This window comes from Mycteria americana, chromosome 9, assembly GCF_035582795.1.
Source record: "Mycteria americana isolate JAX WOST 10 ecotype Jacksonville Zoo and Gardens chromosome 9, USCA_MyAme_1.0, whole genome shotgun sequence".
Classification (NCBI taxonomy): Eukaryota; Metazoa; Chordata; class Aves; order Ciconiiformes; family Ciconiidae; genus Mycteria; species Mycteria americana.
The window spans coordinates 33,431,374-33,448,726 of NC_134373.1; the positions used below are offsets into that span (position 1 = coordinate 33,431,374).

General features: G+C 43.8%; 1 protein-coding gene and 1 long non-coding RNA gene across 2 annotated transcripts; one reads left to right on the forward strand and one right to left on the reverse strand.

Annotated features, from left to right (window-relative positions):
* The first annotated feature begins 1,120 nt into the window (after positions 1–1,120).
* On the forward strand, positions 1,121–15,389 carry LOC142414633 (glycerol-3-phosphate dehydrogenase 1-like protein). The gene is made up of 8 exons (XM_075512052.1): positions 1,121–1,169; positions 6,574–6,751; positions 8,566–8,706; positions 9,940–10,078; positions 11,864–11,976; positions 13,550–13,783; positions 13,911–14,017; positions 15,263–15,389. The coding sequence occupies exons 1-8, from the start codon at positions 1,129–1,131 to the stop codon at positions 15,357–15,359; spliced, it is 1,050 nt and encodes a 349-aa protein (XP_075368167.1). The 5' UTR covers positions 1,121–1,128; the 3' UTR covers positions 15,360–15,389.
* LOC142414634 (uncharacterized) lies at positions 8,673–15,441 on the reverse strand. The gene is made up of 3 exons (XR_012777141.1): positions 15,377–15,441; positions 13,842–13,991; positions 8,673–8,734 (listed from the first exon to the last, which is right to left on the reverse strand). It is a non-coding gene; the product is annotated as an uncharacterized LOC142414634 (long non-coding RNA).
* Positions 15,442–17,353: the final 1,912 nt, after the last annotated feature.

Consider the following 17,353-nt stretch of genomic DNA (forward strand, 5'->3'; position numbering starts at 1 on the left):
CCGACAGCAGGCAAGCTGAGCATATGTGTACCTCCAGAAACACCCACAGGCTTCTGAAACGCTGGCGGCCAGCCTCCCTCTATGAATCACAGGGTCAGGCCTCCTCGTCACACGGAGCCAGAAAACCACTGAGCCAGGCCCTGGTGCAAGGGCAGCAGCTGTGGTCACCGCTGAGCCTACAGCCCCCGGCGGGGAAGGGAGCCTGGGCACGGCAGGACGAGGGGAAGCAGGAGTGCAAGTGCAGGGAAAGTAGCAAATGCAGCTCTCTGGCTCAAAAACGAGAGAGAAGGCTGGTTTGAAGAGGAGACAGGGTGTAGGGGAGGGCTGAGAGGTGAAATGCACTGAGAGGTGAATTTGTAGGGCATCATGCATGATTAGACCATGTAGGGAAAAAGAACGACACTCCGTTTTGTCCTTCCTTGCAGGTAACTTTTATTTGATGTCCCATATTAGGAACTGTGATATAGTCCATGATTTATCAGCTGAATTTGGCTCTGCAAATGCACTCATAACCTTTCTCTGGTGTGCTCCTCATCTGTCAGAAGAATTTAAGCATTATGCATCTGTCTGGCAGGACAGGTGGGACCTCGAGATGCTTCTCACTGCCCCTAAGGGCCAAGCTGATATCCCTCCCAAACTCCGCCACCTGACCCACCCTGCAGAAGCCCCCGGAGCTGCCGATGGGCAGGAAGGTCCCATGCCGCGAGAAGTACTGGCCTCCCCCACCTTCTCCACGCAGGTCCTCATCCCCGTGAATTTCGGAGAAGGCACCATTTTCCCCGTTCCCCCTCCAGGGCACTGAGTCCCCCCGCTCCCAGCCGACGCTCGCAGGGCCGCCCCGCGGGGCAAGGACCGACCCGGGCAGAAGAGCCGCCGGGGCTGCAGGCGGAGCCGGGAAGGACCGGCACTGCCCCCGGGGCCGCCGCCCGCTCACGCCCGTCCCTCCCGCAGGCGCCGGGGGCCGGGCCGGGAAGGGCGGTGCTGGCAGCCGGGCCGGGCCGAGCCGCGCCGAGCCGAGCCGAGCCGGGCGAGCCGAGCCGAGCCGAGCCGAGCCGGGCTGAGCCGAGCCGAGCCGCGCCGCGCCGAGAGCCGCCGGCAGCAGCGCCGGGCCGGAGGGCAGCCCGCAGCATGTCGCCGCTCCGCGTCTGCATCGTCGGCTCCGGGAACTGGTGAGTGCCGCAGCGCGGGGGGGCACCCTGCGTCCCCCCTGCCTCTCCCCTGCCCTCCGCCCTTCCCCACGCCTCCCTTCTTTCCCATTTCTTTCCTTTTTTCTCCCCTTTTCCCCTTCCTGCCTTGTTTTCTTCCTCCCCCCGCAGCGGGCGGCACAGCGGGACCGCCGTGCCCTGCCGTGCCGCGCCCCGGGCCGGCTCCCCCCGCCGCGGCCCGGGGCTTCGCAACAGGTCCGGCACGGGGAGCGGCGGGGGCAGCCGGGCGGGGCGGAGGGCTCCGGAGGGTCTCCATGGTCCTGAAACGGCGGCCCCGGTCCCGGTCTTGTCCTGTCTCAGCGTTGTGGACTCCCTGAGAGATGCACCCGCCAGTGGAACCAGAAAGACACGAGGCTCCTGCATCACTGAGGTGTATGACCCCTTTAAAGCCTGGTGACAGGACGGCGAGGCTCCGGAGAGGACCAGAGCTGTGCCTCTCTACTTGTGTGTGCCTGTGGCAGGGCCCAGGCGGTTCAAGTTGAAGCGTTCAGTAGTGAGGAGAGCGGTGATGCTGTTTGTATTCCTTTGAAGGAACTGGGGCACAGGCTTCATTTAAAGCCACGACTTATCGGCACCTCTCACTTCCAGCCTCCTCAGCACGTTGTTTTGCATCTTGGTGCAGACGCAGCCTTGTACAAGCATTGTGTTCAGGTCCCCCGTTTATCCTTATCCCCAGTCATAAGAATATGTTTGCTACTGCTCAGCCCTTTCTAGCCTGGACAAAAGCACAGCTCTCCAGAGCTCCTTGGGTCTGACAGACCCCCCTGAGGTCAGTAAACCCCATCTCACTGGACTTCGCATCTTACTTTTCTTACAGTTTATGTAGGCTGAGCACAAACAAACAGACCAACATGTGTGTGCGTGCACTCGGGATTAGCAAATTGGGCCTCCAGGTAGTTTTGTGGATTGTTTTTGTACAAGGAGGGCAAGCTCCTTAATATTTTTAAAATATCTGACAGCTAAGTGGAAGCAAATGCCAAAAAAAATCAATAGGTGAGGGAGTGGTTGCTTGTGAGCTGCTGAGAACACAGCATAGTTAAAGCATGGCTCTTTGCCTTCCTGCCTTGCAAAACCAGTCCACTGCTTTCTGAGCCCTCACATGCGTGCTCTTTCCAGATCACAGGCTCTTTGTGCATGACATCTCTCAGATACAGCCTTTCACATGTAACTGCACAGCTAAGTCTTCTTCGGGAACTCATCATCACGCATCTGGCTTTCTCTGGCCCTGACGGACACAGTCCTGCCCGGTCATTTCCGCACCAGCATTTCCCCCGCTGCTACTTTCACCATGTCATGCCAGCACTTGCATCCCTCCCCTGCCACCCTCTTCTCCCTCACCTTAACCACAGGCATCCAAGCCTGTGCAGGCAGCTTGTTGTCACGAGGCTCGTGCCTCAACAGCCACGGCTGCACGTCTGGGAGTCAGCTTTTACCTTTGGTCAGCCCACAGTGACAGCCTTCATCATTCTCTTGCTGCATCCTCAAGCAAGCACCTCCTGCCTTTCCCAGGCTGTCCCCTTGCCATAAGACATTCTCCAAAGCCACTTACTTGTCTTCCTTCAGATCTGTACTCAAGAAAGTTCTCTTTTCTTCACATGTACCTACAAACTCGGAAAGAGTTATGCCACAGAGATAGAGACACCCCCGCTCATTCAACACTATCTACTTACTTGTACTGCCTGTCTGCCTGGACCCATCTCTTTCTTCTTACCATATACATAGACTGTAAAATCTTTGGGAAGGAGATAAACATTGTGCTCTGATGTTTCAATCACATCTATTCATAGCCTCTGTGGCAGAACAGGTTGCCTTAGCACAACATAGGAATACAATGCTTATTTTTGGCAAACATTTTTTTCTTATGTTCCTCCTGAATATTTGGGTGACAGTTCAGATCACTGCTCTTGAGTTTTCCGTGCAGCTCAGAAATGTGGTTGACACATGACACAGCATGTTGCAATAGCTCATGTCAGCTGCAGAAGTTCAGCAGGTCACAGGGACTTACTAAACACTGTCAGGAGACTCACGAGTGATGTAGTTAAGCGAAGTAAGTGCTGCACCGCATTTTGCGGTTGCCAGCCAGGTGCAGGAGGGTTTGTGTTTACGTTAATCACAGTTCAGTTATCTGTCTTTAGAAACAGAGGTTTAATTCACTGCCTGGCCCTTCAGAACCCAAAAGCTCTCCCAGTCGTCTTAGATTCATTTGGACTGCAGAGTCCTCAGCGAAGATCCAGCTTGAACGAACGAGGTTCTCGTTTTCAACATGGACAGATGGCCAGGCTTTTTACAGAAGGAAAACAAGAGCCAGTGGTCATAAATTAAACCAGAGGAGGTTCTGACTCAATATATAAAGAGAGGAGGAAAAAAAACCCCTATGAGAATAATAGAGCATTGGGGCAGGTTGCCCAGAGAGGAGGTGATCCTTGGGGATTTTTCAGGACTCGCCTGAACAAAGCCCTGAGCAACCCATCTAAACTCAGAGTTGTTCCCACTTTGGAGACCTTTCATAGTCCCTTCCAACCTGAGCGATACTATAATTTAAAAAAATTTGGGGTGGTTGGTTAAGAAAGAGACTGGAGGAAGACATGATCATCTTCAAGCACCTAGAGGAGAAAAACAATATTCCACCCTTCTAGAATAGAAATGGGCTTAAACTGCAGTAAGAAAGACTTAGGTTAAACATGAGGATGATCTGTCTAATGCTAAGGACAGCAAAGTCCTGGGATGGGCTGGCTAAGGAAGGGAAGACACCTGGAATTGCTGAGGTCTTTAAGATCTCCTTGGAAAAACTATTAGGAACAGCTTAAGTATATTTGACTGTCCTTTGTATAAGGAAGGGACCGGCTGCTTCATGGGGTCCGTTAAGCTCTATTTTTCATCAGATCTGATGTATTCCACAAACACTTTCACATTCACATATGTAAATAATGGATCTTATTTGAGTTATTCTACATCAAAGCTTTCTCACTATACGGGTAAGAAATCTCCAGATAAAAGCTTTCTTTTTCTTAGCAATAAATAAATAACTTCCAACATTAATTAAGATAATTGAGGAAAAAACCTGATTGGCAGTTTTCACTTAGTTTTAAAAATTATCTAAGCGGAGTTCTCTGCCTTCTATTAGTCTTCACTAAATTGAGTTTTGGAGAAAATAAAACCATGGCAAAGTCTTTATATGTGAGCATCCTTGGGTTTGTTTGCATAAGCAGCCCTCTCCTGCCAAGGCTGTGTAGTCTACCGAACACTGCCTTCACAGACAAAGCAATTCTTCTTCCCAAGGCTGATGAGCAGTGACTGAATTTTAAATGGACTAAGTGAAACAGAGCATCAGGTTTTGAACTGTTGGGCAGTTTCGTGGCAAGGTATTTTCCCTGATGACTACTCAATGCCTTTTAAACGTTAAACCCTTTCTCCTTCAAATCCTCATTCATCTAAAGAGAAACCAGGCAAAAATACTGTCGTTTATGGTGCTACCTATGCCTGAGATACGTTCACCGATATCTTGTCAGTAGAAAAATACTTGAGTGGCAACATCCAAGCATGGTGGTAACAACAGCTCTGCTAGAAGATCAGATTTATCTACCGAGAGTTGCGAGTCCCATTCAGCATTTCAGAGGTTAGAGCTAGAGTCTGCATCTTTCAACAGAAAATCATATGAACTTGGTACCTAGCTAGAAAAGTTATTTTTATGGATAGGCTTGAGGTCTAAGTTCATTGTCCAGGTTGTGCTCCAGCACAACCTGGACAATGAATTGAGGTATCAAGTTTATCCGTAAAAAAAACCCCTTTTCTTATTAATACACGTTCTTGTGCGGACCCACAATTCAACCTCAGCTCAAGCCTTGATTGTGCTCTCTGTTGATAGCAGGGCAAGAGAACCAGAATATAAGTAATTTTATAAATAATATGAATGTACAATATGACTGCATGCCTTTCTTTCAAAAAAGCAGAACTCTTACAGTAAAGGTTCACCCCTAAAACATTTCCCTAAATATTTTAAAGGACCAAAACCAATTATCCCTTAAAAAAAAAAAAAAAACCAGCAAAAAAAAACCACCCCAAACCAACAAAAAACCCCAAACCAAACCAAACCAAACAAGCATTACGGCAGCTCAGGATATAGCATATAGTCAACACTGAGCAAAGTGAAGCCTGATCTCAGTAGGATTTCTTTATCGTTAAAGATTAAGATGAAGCCCTTATTCTTTTATTACTTATTGAGCAATTCAGCCTTGTGCAAACCTGTTACATCAAAAATACGGTCGAGCCAAGGAGAGCCAGTTACAACGTGGTTTCCCTTTGAACCATTGACAGCACAGACCCACCTGGACTTCGTCTTGGATATACTTGAGACCTTTATCAGTTCCAGAAAACATACCACAGCTAAATCCTGTTCATGCTCCTCATTGCAGGTGTGTTACAAGTGGGTCAGAGGACAAGAGCGTTGTAACTGGAGCTCCTCTTTCAGTTGTGTTAGTAAAATAGCCAGTACTTGAAAGAGTAAAGTGGCATTAAAATGGGAAGAGGGAAGAAAGGAGTAAAAATAACCAGCTGTCCTCCCCATATAATTGAAAGGGCATTAAGCAATATTTTCAACATTTTCTGCAGGGTTTTTAATTCCCTCTTGCCAAGAAAATAAGTGAACATTTGCAAGGCTGCAGTGGTGGATGGGGAAATAAAATTATTGTCTAAACTGAGATTAAAAAATGCTCAGGATGACTGAAGAAGAGTAAACCAGACAGTTAAAATATCCTTAGGCCGCAACTATTACAGATCCTGTTACAGTGATAATTAGAACAATAAATAAAGAGAAACCACCACATTGAAGTGTTTGTTTGTTTTTTGTTTTTTTTTTAAGAAAATAACAATTTATGAGGATTTAACTTACATAAAATCCTTATTGCAACTGTTTGGTTATTGGTAGGAAGGTGGGATGCATCTGTTTTAGATGAGATGCACGAGGACTGTCACAGCAAGATCGTTCAGCAGTGCTTTGCTACCTGGATTATTTTACATTTGTTGGTCTTCAGAAAAAAAGAACTATCCAAGGAGCAAGAGATATTTTAATCCCAGATACTGTATTTTTAGTGCTGTTGATGGTACATCACGTTCCCACTTTATAGTCTTTGACATGACTTCAGATCCCTTCTTACAGTTATGTTTTCTCTGGTTCTACTTTGTGTTTTTAAACTGAAGGGGTTTTGATGGAGGGTAGTAGATAAAGCTTTCTGACAAATGTAGCAAGCACCTGAACAGCTTTATAGCACAGGCCTTTTATGAGTTATTATGTTTAAAGTAATTTGTGTTTCCAATTCACAATGAAACTATTTGTTCCCTATTAGTCATTTCAATTTTTTTCTTTTTAAAGGGGATCAGCCATAGCACGAATCATTGGCAAAAATGTCCAGAAGTCCAACAGATTTGATCCTACTGTCAAGATGTGGGTATTTGAAGAGATCATCAATGGAAGAAAACTCTCAGAAATAATCAACCAGGAACATGAAAATGTTAAATATCTGCCTGGATACAAGATACCCAAAAATGTGGTAAGTTGGAAAAAAAAATATCACTGAAATATTGTTACTTTATAAGGGAGGCCACATCTGGAAAAATTAAAATTAGGAAGTAATTCACTGCTTCATTCTGGTTTGCCACCTAACTCACTCCAATATTTTAAGTACACTGGAATATAACTCACTTCTGTGACTTCTGCTTGTCTCGTACGTCACACGCAACTTCAAACACCCAACTGTGGCGGGTGCTGGTAACACACCCTCCTCCTCTCCGGCAGAAATCAGCATAACTCTAGAAATGGCAGGCAGAGATCTGTCTACACAGAGCCGAGATATTTCAAACCTACAGCATCTTCTGGAAAAAAATGGAAAGCTACTGCTCTCCCTTCTTCTAAAAAAGAAATCATCAGCACAGCTAACAGCTGTGGTTTACAAGATGATGACTGAGCTATCAGCTCATGGGTGATTTCAGGATAGCAACATACTGCTATAATTAATAATGCTGTAAATTCCACCAAAAATATAAATTTCATGGACATTTAAAATACCAAATTATGCATCTCTACTTAAATTAATCAGCTTAGATAATTTATTGCTACTGCAGCAAGCAAGGTGAGGGGTTTTGGCTGTTCAAGATTTTGCCAAATGCCACTGGTTTGTGAATTAAAGAAAGTAGCACCATGTTTCTGGAACAGTTGCAGTTGTAAAAGGAAGTTAAGATGCTGCACATGGTGGGTCTCTTTGCTTGGAGAGTGGTTATATTTAGTACTCCATTTAGTGCTGCAATTGCATATTTGCATTGCCGTGGTTTGAACTTGGCACACAGTTCTCCTGGGTTAGGAGGTCACTGTTATTTTTACAACCCTCTAGCAAATTAACAGGCTTATCATCACTTGAGACCAGCCTCATCCTGTCTATAGCAAAGTCTGAGGCTTTACCAGCAGAAATCAGCTGGTAAAGCTGATTTCTTCATCTTCATATCAGACTGAGGAAAAAAACCCAACAGAAAAACAACACTATTTTTTTCCTTGTATTGCTTTGTGACATTGTGGAGAGAGAGGAGCACTGTCTGTACGGCGCTGCCAGCCTCTGCCCCGCTCCCGCTTTGCCATTTTCCCAGAGAAGCAGCCTTGCTGGCAGCAGTTCTGGTTCTCCTGCAGGGAATCCCGCTTGCTCTAAGGCGGTGTGCTGCAAGGCTGCATCCAGGGGCAATGTTTGCTCTGATTGTAAACTGCTTGTAATAGCAGGCTCAGATTCACCTGCTGTTGCCTCTGTAGCCTGGCTTGAATTGTTGTTCTGAGTAATGCTACCGTCTGGAGGAAGATACAGCTTGCTGTATCTCTGCCTTTTGATATAGTTTATTCCTGAGTAACTCTCAGCTGGTGACCTACGGAAACTAGAGACTGCCAGAAGAGGGTCTGTCTCACCACCCCGGTTTGCTCCCATGGTCCCCAGTGCTACCACTCATTCCAGAAGAACCATATGGGGTTGCTCAGTATCTTCAGGAACCACTTGAAGAAGCTGAACAAGCAAAGGGGCTTCCCAGGACAGTGCAAGTTTAGAAAGTATATCTTCTTCCCCAGATTATCCACACAGGGCTGGATGGGAGGCAAGTTAAAAATAAAATTAAAAAAAAAAATAAATCCAAACTTAAAAAAAGTTAGGCTGCTTTGGGTATTTCAGAAGAGAGCTGCAGTTGCTCACATGACGAGCTAGCAGCTACACAACAGTGCCAGTTAAAATTAAGGACATTTGCAACGCATCTGCAATGGCTTCGGCATGTTGGTATCTTGCAAGGTGTGAGGATTCCTACCTGGGGCTCATTTCAGTTGTCACTCTTGTCCCAGGTGGCTGTACCGGACGTGGTTGAAGCAACAAATGGGGCAGACATTTTAATGTTTGTCCTGCCACATCAATTTGTTGGACGAATCTGCGAGCAGATCGCAGGCCAGATAAAACCCGGGACGTTTGGGATTTCGCTGATCAAGGTAAGTTGTCATCTCCACAAGACTCAATCTGTATGGAGTAAACAAATATCTTCAGCTTAAGGGTAGGAGCTCCAGTCCTCAGCTGCATGCTTTGCATAAACACAAGCATTTCTTTCTGCGAGAGTTAAAACTTACCCAGCCTCTGCCAGCCCTTCCGCTGCTCACGTGGCCATGCAGAGGAAAGGATGGGGCAACCCAGCCGGGCTAAGAGTAACCGTCTTTGCCAGCCATCTTTAGCCTGGATTGGTTCCTGCTTGAACCAGCACGGAGAAAATGGGAAGAGAGAGGGCTACATAAGCTGGTGCTGCTACCAGAAAAAATACTCATCAGACTACAACCTCAATTAACTCTTAACTGGAAAGAGCGCTGGGTCAAAGTGCCTCTTTCAAGTACATGCTAAAGCTGTTCTTGGCAGCATTAAAACGGCACAATAACACTAATGATTTTGCAGAACTGAAGAGATTTCAATCTGGCATGAACTGAGGAATCTCTTTTTAAGCTTAGAGGAACCAGATTATCATAATCTTAAAAGGAATTAATATTTTAACAGAATCTCAAACTAAAAGCCAGAGGCAAAGCATAGGAATATAGTCTACTGCTTCTCTGTTGCTTGCATGACAGGAAATATCCAATTTAAAATTGTAATGAAAGAAAGGTAATTCAAGTTTTCAGACTGCAATACGAACTCTCCCCTCTTTTTTTTCCCTTATAGAAATTATCTCACAAGCAGCAGTACACAGAGGAGAGGAGGGTGGGAAAGGAAGGAAATTCCTGCAAATTTACTTCTTTCTTTAGCTTAAAAAAAGCCCCCGAGACAGTTCAGTACACACCTTAATACCAGTGAAGCACTCAGATTAATACTTATATCTTGCAAAAAAGCCACTGCTTGTAGGCTTAATTTAAAAGTCTGGTTCTGTACTACAGGAGTTTAACACAAAGGAAAAATACAGCATCAAAGAAAGCCTCAGGACAGCAGCACTGGATGCGAGACCTCTTGCAGGGTTACCTTGACTGTTGCTACCTTCTCACTGAACTTGCCTTGAATTTGCAGTTATCAAAGTGCAAACCCAGACCATTTGTATTAATTGCAAATGCTAGTGAATATAAGACCCAAATCCTTCCAATTAAAACTGGAGAGCTGCAGGCAATAGGACACCTTCTGCTTTACCGGTGCTCTACTGCTGTCATTTTCCTATGCTAATAACTTGGCTTTGACTATCGTCTTTTATTCAGGGGATCGATGAGGGTCCTGACGGCCTGAAGCTCATATCTGACCTCATTCGAGAGAAACTGAAGATAGAAATCAGTGTGCTTATGGGGGCCAACATAGCCAAAGAAGTGGCTGATGAGCAGTTCTGTGAAACCACCATTGGTAACTATTGCAAAGAGCAAATTAGAGCTGCTAGCTGTGGTTTAATGTCACCTGTGGCTGGGCAACAGGATAAGCTCTGGAGGTAGCAGGGGGATGTGATGGGTCCCGTGAGGTTCCTGAGTGGTGCGGTGGGCGCGGTGCCCGCTGAGCTTGTTCAGGGAGGCAGTGTGATTTCCAGGGAGTTCAGTGCTGGCAGGATCAGATCCAAACTGACAGCGGGTTTCAGCGCTGATAGCTAATTTAATGCATTAAAAAATTACAGCTTAATCCTGTTTCTGTAGGAGTTAGCAAGAGCCACCTTTTGTGTCTGTACAACTCAACACTGAGTACATCGGAGGTTGATACACTGACAGTCTAGACAGAGAAGTGCAATCAGAAGCTCACATATACTCACGCTCCCTGAGGTGTATTTCTCCATCTCCAAATTTCTTTGTTTAAAAAAAAAAACCCAAAGAATAAAAAAACCCCAGTAACATTCTGTTCCTCCCTCCCATTCAGACTGCTTGCCAAGATGTAGCCTCAGATCCTCCCAGAACTGGGTCTGACCTGACTTGGAAAGTTCATCCGGTAGTTTTTAAAACCCATTAATTTTTAAAGTCAGCAGAAATTTAAGTTACATCCTTCTATAGCTATGGAAGACAGAAAAATAAGTTATTGTTGCACTACTGTTCCTTTGCCGTGCAAAGGTTACAGTAATAGTGAAAACCAGCTGGGCATTTGTTGCTGGCAGAGCAACTAGGGACGAACAGGACTACACATGATTAGGAGTTGAGCAATATTCATTTTCTTGGGGAGACTTTAACTTCTGCTGGCCCAGTTTTAAGCCATGCTGTGATGATGACTGTGCAGAGAGCTTTGCCCCTTGCCTTTGTCCTCATGGAAAGCCACACAGCCCAGAAACAGCCACCTCAGAGAGACTGGGTATCCCCCAACATCCGTTATTGCAAAGGACAAGAAGCAAACCCAAAGTTTCTTGTGAGATGTGGCAGAAACCCCACAGCTACCAGAGTGCTATTGCCCAGGCTCTTTAACACTTAAAAATACCGAGTGCCTGGAACCCCTCTAGGAGCAACAGCTGGAAAACCTACAGCTCCTCACCACTGAGCTCTCCCTGAAGGAAACCAAGCTGCCTCGTATGAAAATGAAGTGAAACTCCATTCAAAAGTCTTTGCCCAGCTGGCCAAGGACTCTCTGGATAAAGGCAAACCTCATCCCGTTTATTGCTGAGGGCTCTCTAGCTTCCTCTCAATACCTAGGGCGAGCACTGTAATGACATGTTAATGACCTCGGTAGAATTGGTAACAAAAATGTTCCAGCAGTGCCAACGTTCAACTTAATCATCTGTGGATCTCCCTGTAATTGGGAACTAATTGGGCATTAATCATTTGCGCACTATAATAATACTTAGCAATTACACCAGTTTACATTTTCAAAGCAGCAATTATACTGTTGTGCTGTACAAAGCAATTTGTAAATACTATCCTTTGCAGGGTTTGTGGTTATACAAGCTCTCTCAGGCAGAAAGTTGCGTTAGGGGCTATCTACTTTGAAACTCTTTAAAGTGTTATTAAGCAATGCTTGGTCGATGCCCTGGGACTTGCATACATTTAACACTGGCTTCCAGCAGCAGGAACTGCTCTCACACAAATCTGATGTTTAGCAACACCCAGTTAGGTTTTGTGGTCCCAGTAAAGTGGTCCTGGGACCTTATTTCAGGTTGCAGTTAGTTGTGTGTACTCTGAAACATTGTGAAAATGCTCTAACTTTCATCCTTCCTTCCCACAGGGTGCAAAAATGAAAAACAAGGGGAGATCTTTAAAGAATTAATACAGACCCCCAATTTCAGGATTACTGTGGTGCTTGACTCTGATACAGTGGAGATTTGTGGAGCCTTAAAAGTGAGTGGTTTCAAACCAAAATGTTATTAGGGTCAAATTCTACCCTCACCTGAGTCTTCTGTAAGCCACAGGTTCTAATATGAGTCCTGCCACCATATGATGAGTGAGCACAGACAAGATATTCATGCGCCAATTTTCCAATCCGTTAAAAAGGGAAAATTTACTTAAAAATATAACTGCTGGCAAAGCATTTAAAAATACTTGTATTTTTATCTTTATTTAACCAGAGGCACCTCTGCTGCTGAGGGCAGAATTTAGTCCACTGTATTTTTTTGTCTGCATATTGTAAGCACATGGAACAGAGACTCTTACTACATATAGTAGCTCCCACTAATAACTTATTTCCATGGTTCAAGTAGTAACCTGCTAGGAAGTTTGCATCAGAAGCGATGCTCTGTGTTGGCAGCACATCTGTGTGGTGTTCAGTGATGCCCACATCAAGATCCCAGACCAGATCAGAGCAATACCAAAATCACCAAGCTGCCAACGAGAGGACACTTGAGTGAGATTCGGAGATCGCTTTTCAATGTGCTGAAAGCGACTCCAGCCTGTGGTCCTTTGTACTTTTTTTACACTCAACCACTTGTACTTCAATAGTTCACCTTTCCTTGGGGGAGGGGGGATTACTGGCTAGGAAAGAATTGGTCCTGTTTAACCTTACATACAGAAAGAAAAGTTTCTTTACTTACAAAATCAAGTACCCCTAGATTTTTCTTTTGGCCACAGACTGGAACTGGGGGCAGGCACAGAGGGGAGAGAGGTTGTTTCTGCTTTGTGGGAAATCTTTGCTCTTCTTGAAATCATTGCTTTGGCATTGCCTTTGCTAAAAAAAAAAAAAAAAAAAAAAAAAAGTCTGCACTGGGGCATGTGCACGTCTGGAGCAAACACTTCAACAGCAGTACTAGGTGACATATTACTCTAATACAGTGAACAACACTTACTTAGGGACTTACTTGGGGGCTGGGAATTGGGAGGCGGGAAGGAAGGTGCGCAGGACAATGGTGAAGAGTTGTGAAGATGTTTAGGATTCTGAGAGATTTGTTTAGAACTGTAGAAAAGGGCAATTCTACTGACCATTTTTGCAGGGAAAACCAAAATTTGATCTATGGCGGCATCAGGACATAGAACCCATGCCTGTTTAAATTACAGACTCACAGAGAAAACCTGGAAAGGCATGACTCCGTGTGGGATATTTTACATAGTTAAAACAGACAGGTCAGTGAGTCCCAACTTGGAACTAGCAGAAGAACAAAACATTAATTGCATACACGCTACGTGACTGCAATATTACTATTATTAAACAAGCTGCTTTGATTTTTGCCCATGGGAATAACAGAGGATACTTTATAATAATCTTCTAGAAGCCCAGCTACTTTTGTTCAACAGTAATAATTAGTTGTCTACCTTCTTCGTAACATAAACTCATGGTTATTGGAAATTGAACCTTCTTCCGGTGAACGGGGTGAAGACAGATTTGTAGGATTTTCTTAAAGCTCAGTGCATGCTGACAAACCGCACGTCTTGCCTGACCGTTTCCTTTCCTCCTCTGTATTTCGTACTAAACTGTTTTTAGAACATCGTAGCAGTGGGAGCTGGGTTCTGCGATGGACTGGATTTCGGTGATAATACAAAGGCAGCAGTTATACGCTTGGGCCTTATGGAAATGGTGGCCTTTGCCAAGATGTTCTGCAGGGGACCAGTATCAATAGCCACTTTTCTGGAAAGCTGCGGGGTCGCTGATCTAATCACTACCTGCTACGGGGGACGCAACAGGAAAGTAGCAGAAGCCTTTGCTCGCACAGGAAAAGTAAGGAGGGTTTTGAAATATTTAACACTAATGCATGAAGAAATCCTTCTGCGTTTACCTTCTTGATAACTGCTGGTATCAGAGTGGTATCCCCTCTGATCCAAGTAATCAATCTCCTCTCTTCTAGTCCATTGAGGAACTGGAAAATGAGATGCTGAATGGACAAAAGCTGCAAGGTCCTCAGACCTCAGCCGAAGTCTACAAGATCCTGAAACAGAAAAATATGCTCAATAAGTAAGTGCTTTGATTTAAAAACACAACTGAATCAACAACAAATTTTGAGTGATTCATAACCTCCTTGTTCATTTCTGCAACAACTGCTTTCTACATCTTGGGCCGCCGTTAGAGCTCAGCTTCACCTGATTCCTCATTGCCATGGTCAGTAGAATGGGGTGAAGGCTAAACAGCATTAGAAGAAACAAGCCACAGACATGTAGGAAACAAACAAACAACAATCCAAAGGAGCTACCCAGACATCCCTGTCCCCCTAGACAAGATTGAAAGCCATACACAGAGTCAGCTTTCAAACATGGTCTATGGGTCAAAAGGTTTCTTGTTCTCAGTATATCACCGTTACAGCTTGCAGCAATACTGCTCTCAGTGCGAACGTTAACTAGGTTATCTCAGTATAAAATTCAGGAGCATACTCCTAAACAAAAACTTTTATATGCATTGAATGGGTAATATGTGCTGATATCAATGCTTTAGTGCCACAAATAATGCTGAGATAAAACATACTTCTAATTGTTTGGGATGATATAAGATTATTTATAATTTGAAACCTTTGTCTCAGTTTACAAAATAGAAAAGCTAAACTTCCCCATCCCATTCCCTCGTGTACATTAGCAGTACTGAGAGGTCGAACACTGCTAAATGAATACTTTTTAAAAAATCCTATTAAAATTATAACAGATATAGAAGATTCGAGTGGCATTACCTTTCAAAAATGAGAGAGATAAAAGAAAAGCTCATTTTGACAGGAAGTGAACTTTAAATCAAAACTTGATCCTGTAATTTCACTTAGTTACAGACTCAGCTCCAAGTCAGTCAGTGGACTCATTTTTTACCACATAATGACTAAGACGACAGCTTGCAGAAGGAAAAGAACCCTTTAAGCCAGGAAAAGAAAATCATTAGACATTTTCATTCTTTTTAGCCTTTTAGACATCAGTAATGAATGCAAATAATATATGCAGTTTGCACACAGGAGGAAAAAGAGGATATGCAATTAGAGATTTTTTGTAAATAAAGAATACCAGATAGCAATTTTGTCTCCAAAACACCTCTTCTCTGCTGTCACCCCCAAGAATTGCCCCTAGCTCCTCTTCATTGCCTTACATAGTCTTCCAGTAAAGGCACCTCCGAGTTAAAATTATATTGTAAAGAGAGAGAGTTTTTTTTTTCCCCTATCATAAATGGAATGGAAATGTTTTTATGTAAACTTTAAAAGCTATTTTCATTGCTACACGCTTCTTTTAGGTTTCCGTTATTTACAACCGTCTACAAGATCTGCTATGAGGGTCAGTCGATCCAGGATTTCATCACGTGCCTGCAGAACCACCCAGAGCACATTTAGAGATCCGCTCTCCTCACCTGGACACGTTCTCATCTTCCCAGGACTTCTGTCCACTCCACAGCAAATAAAATAGAGAAACAGGTTGTGTGACAACGCTTGCTGTAAAAGCAACAAAGAATGTATTTCAGTATCCTCATTCTGGGGGTAAAAAAAATCTGCCTTTAATTTCAATATTATACCCAAGGAACAGGAAATGAATGTAAAATTTAACAGTATTTGAGTTAGTAATGTGGGCATTTCCCTAGAATTACTTTCTTGTTGATTGAAAACAGTTCCCCCTGTAATTTCCATAACAAGAGCTCAATCTAGCTCACATGAACCTCAACATTTTGCCTGCTAATATTACTTACAGAACAGCACAGGATGCAGAAACATTGAAGAACTCATCCAAAGAGAAAACTTACACTAAAAAAAAAAAAAAAAAAAAAAAGGTCTGACAGCAGTAAGATGCAATCATGTGGGCAAATGTTGGGTTTCCGTAATTCCCCTCAAACACAAGTAACATTCTGTATTTTGTGGCATTTAGTCCTTCCTTGATTTCATTTCCCAGTGTAAGCCTCTTTGGAAAAATAGGTATTGTTACTGTGCTGAGACACACATGAATGTTCAGCAGATGTATAAATAAAACAGTTTAAGGGGAGGGGGGAAGGAGAAAAAAGGGGGGTTGTGGGGGGCGGTGTTTGTTTCAAATTCAGGATGCTAGAAATCCTCAGTAGTAGTCTGACCTTTGTTAAACTTACCGTATTCCGTTGAAACACAGAAAAAAACATTTGGAATAACCAAATACATTTATGTTAGCATCAGGATTTCTCAGCAAGTCATAGTCGTTAATTGGTACTAGCTGAGAGGGGAGAACTGGAGGTTGACGAGGAGGATGTACGCATGACTCAGCTTGCAGCTTGTGCAATGCTGTTGGGGACGTAACAACAGCGAAAAACCTTCTGTGATACTTGACTTTTTATACGTGCATGAAAATGACCGCTATAGACGCACAGAAATCCTGTAAAATTGCATCTGAAACTGGGCTGCATTTTAGTTCCATCAGGGAACTCCACTGGACTGACACCAGTGCAGCTCCCTGCATCTTTCCAGACTGTAGACTAATGCCCTGATCCTGCTGTAGCTTAACCAACACATCTTACACTCCAGAAGAGAGAGATCTCTATCTACTTCTGAATTTTAAACACAAACTGGTTCATAGACCGGGTTTTTTTATTTTGCTACCAATGGCATTAATTTTAGAAACATACAAGTTTTTAATCCTTATAGCTGTACTTGGGTAACTTTACATACCTGATGTTTTTCAGAGTTAAAGCCATCTATTAAATGAACAGTGGCACGTTTTATAAGCTTTAATACCCTTTTGAAAGACTTCTATTTAGAGACAAGGCAAACAAAAAGGAAGAGTAACCTACTTCTGCTTTGCTTTATCCGATTTTCCAAAATAGCAGAGAGGAAGGCAAGTGGGTTTTTTAATCTCTCTATGTATTCACTGACATATTGCTTGGGGGGGGGGGGGGGGAAGAAAAAAGCTAGATTATAAAATCGTCTCTACTCTGCATTTTAGAGGAATGTTGTTATGTCTTTCACATTTATTAGGGTAATATTATATATATAGATAGATATAAAAAAATATGTTGTAATTATAAATATATTGTAAAAATCTCAGTCTCACAGCTAGCAAAGCTGGCTCGGGTACCAGAAAGAGGGGCTGCATCACCGCTGATCCCTGCTGAACAGCAGGGAAGGTGGTAGCTCAGCTCCTCCAGCTCTGAGTCCGGTCACAGCCAACGGCTTGGGGCTCCGCAGGGCAACGCCAACATTCCTCCAGCTGAAATGGGAATCCTGTGGCCAAATCCTGTACACAAAACAGGGAATTATGATCTTCCATTTCAAGTGGAAAAAGACTTAAATATTGCATAATTTTTAGGTATCAAATACATGAGGAGTATCAAATACATGATACATGAGTAAGTATCAAATACATCAAATAC

What these genes read in the sequence shown, in the direction of transcription:
- LOC142414633 (XM_075512052.1), top strand. Translation starts at nt 1,129, where the DNA reads ATGTCGCCGCTCCGCGTCTGCATCGTCGGCTCCGGGAACTG. An exon ending in ATCGTCGGCTCCGGGAACTG is followed by an intron (nt 1,170 to 6,573) that starts GTGAGTGCCGCA and finishes TTCTTTTTAAAG; the next exon opens with GGGATCAGCCATAGCACGAA. An exon ending in CAGAAAAATATGCTCAATAA is followed by an intron (nt 14,018 to 15,262) that starts GTAAGTGCTTTG and finishes CGCTTCTTTTAG; the next exon opens with GTTTCCGTTATTTACAACCG.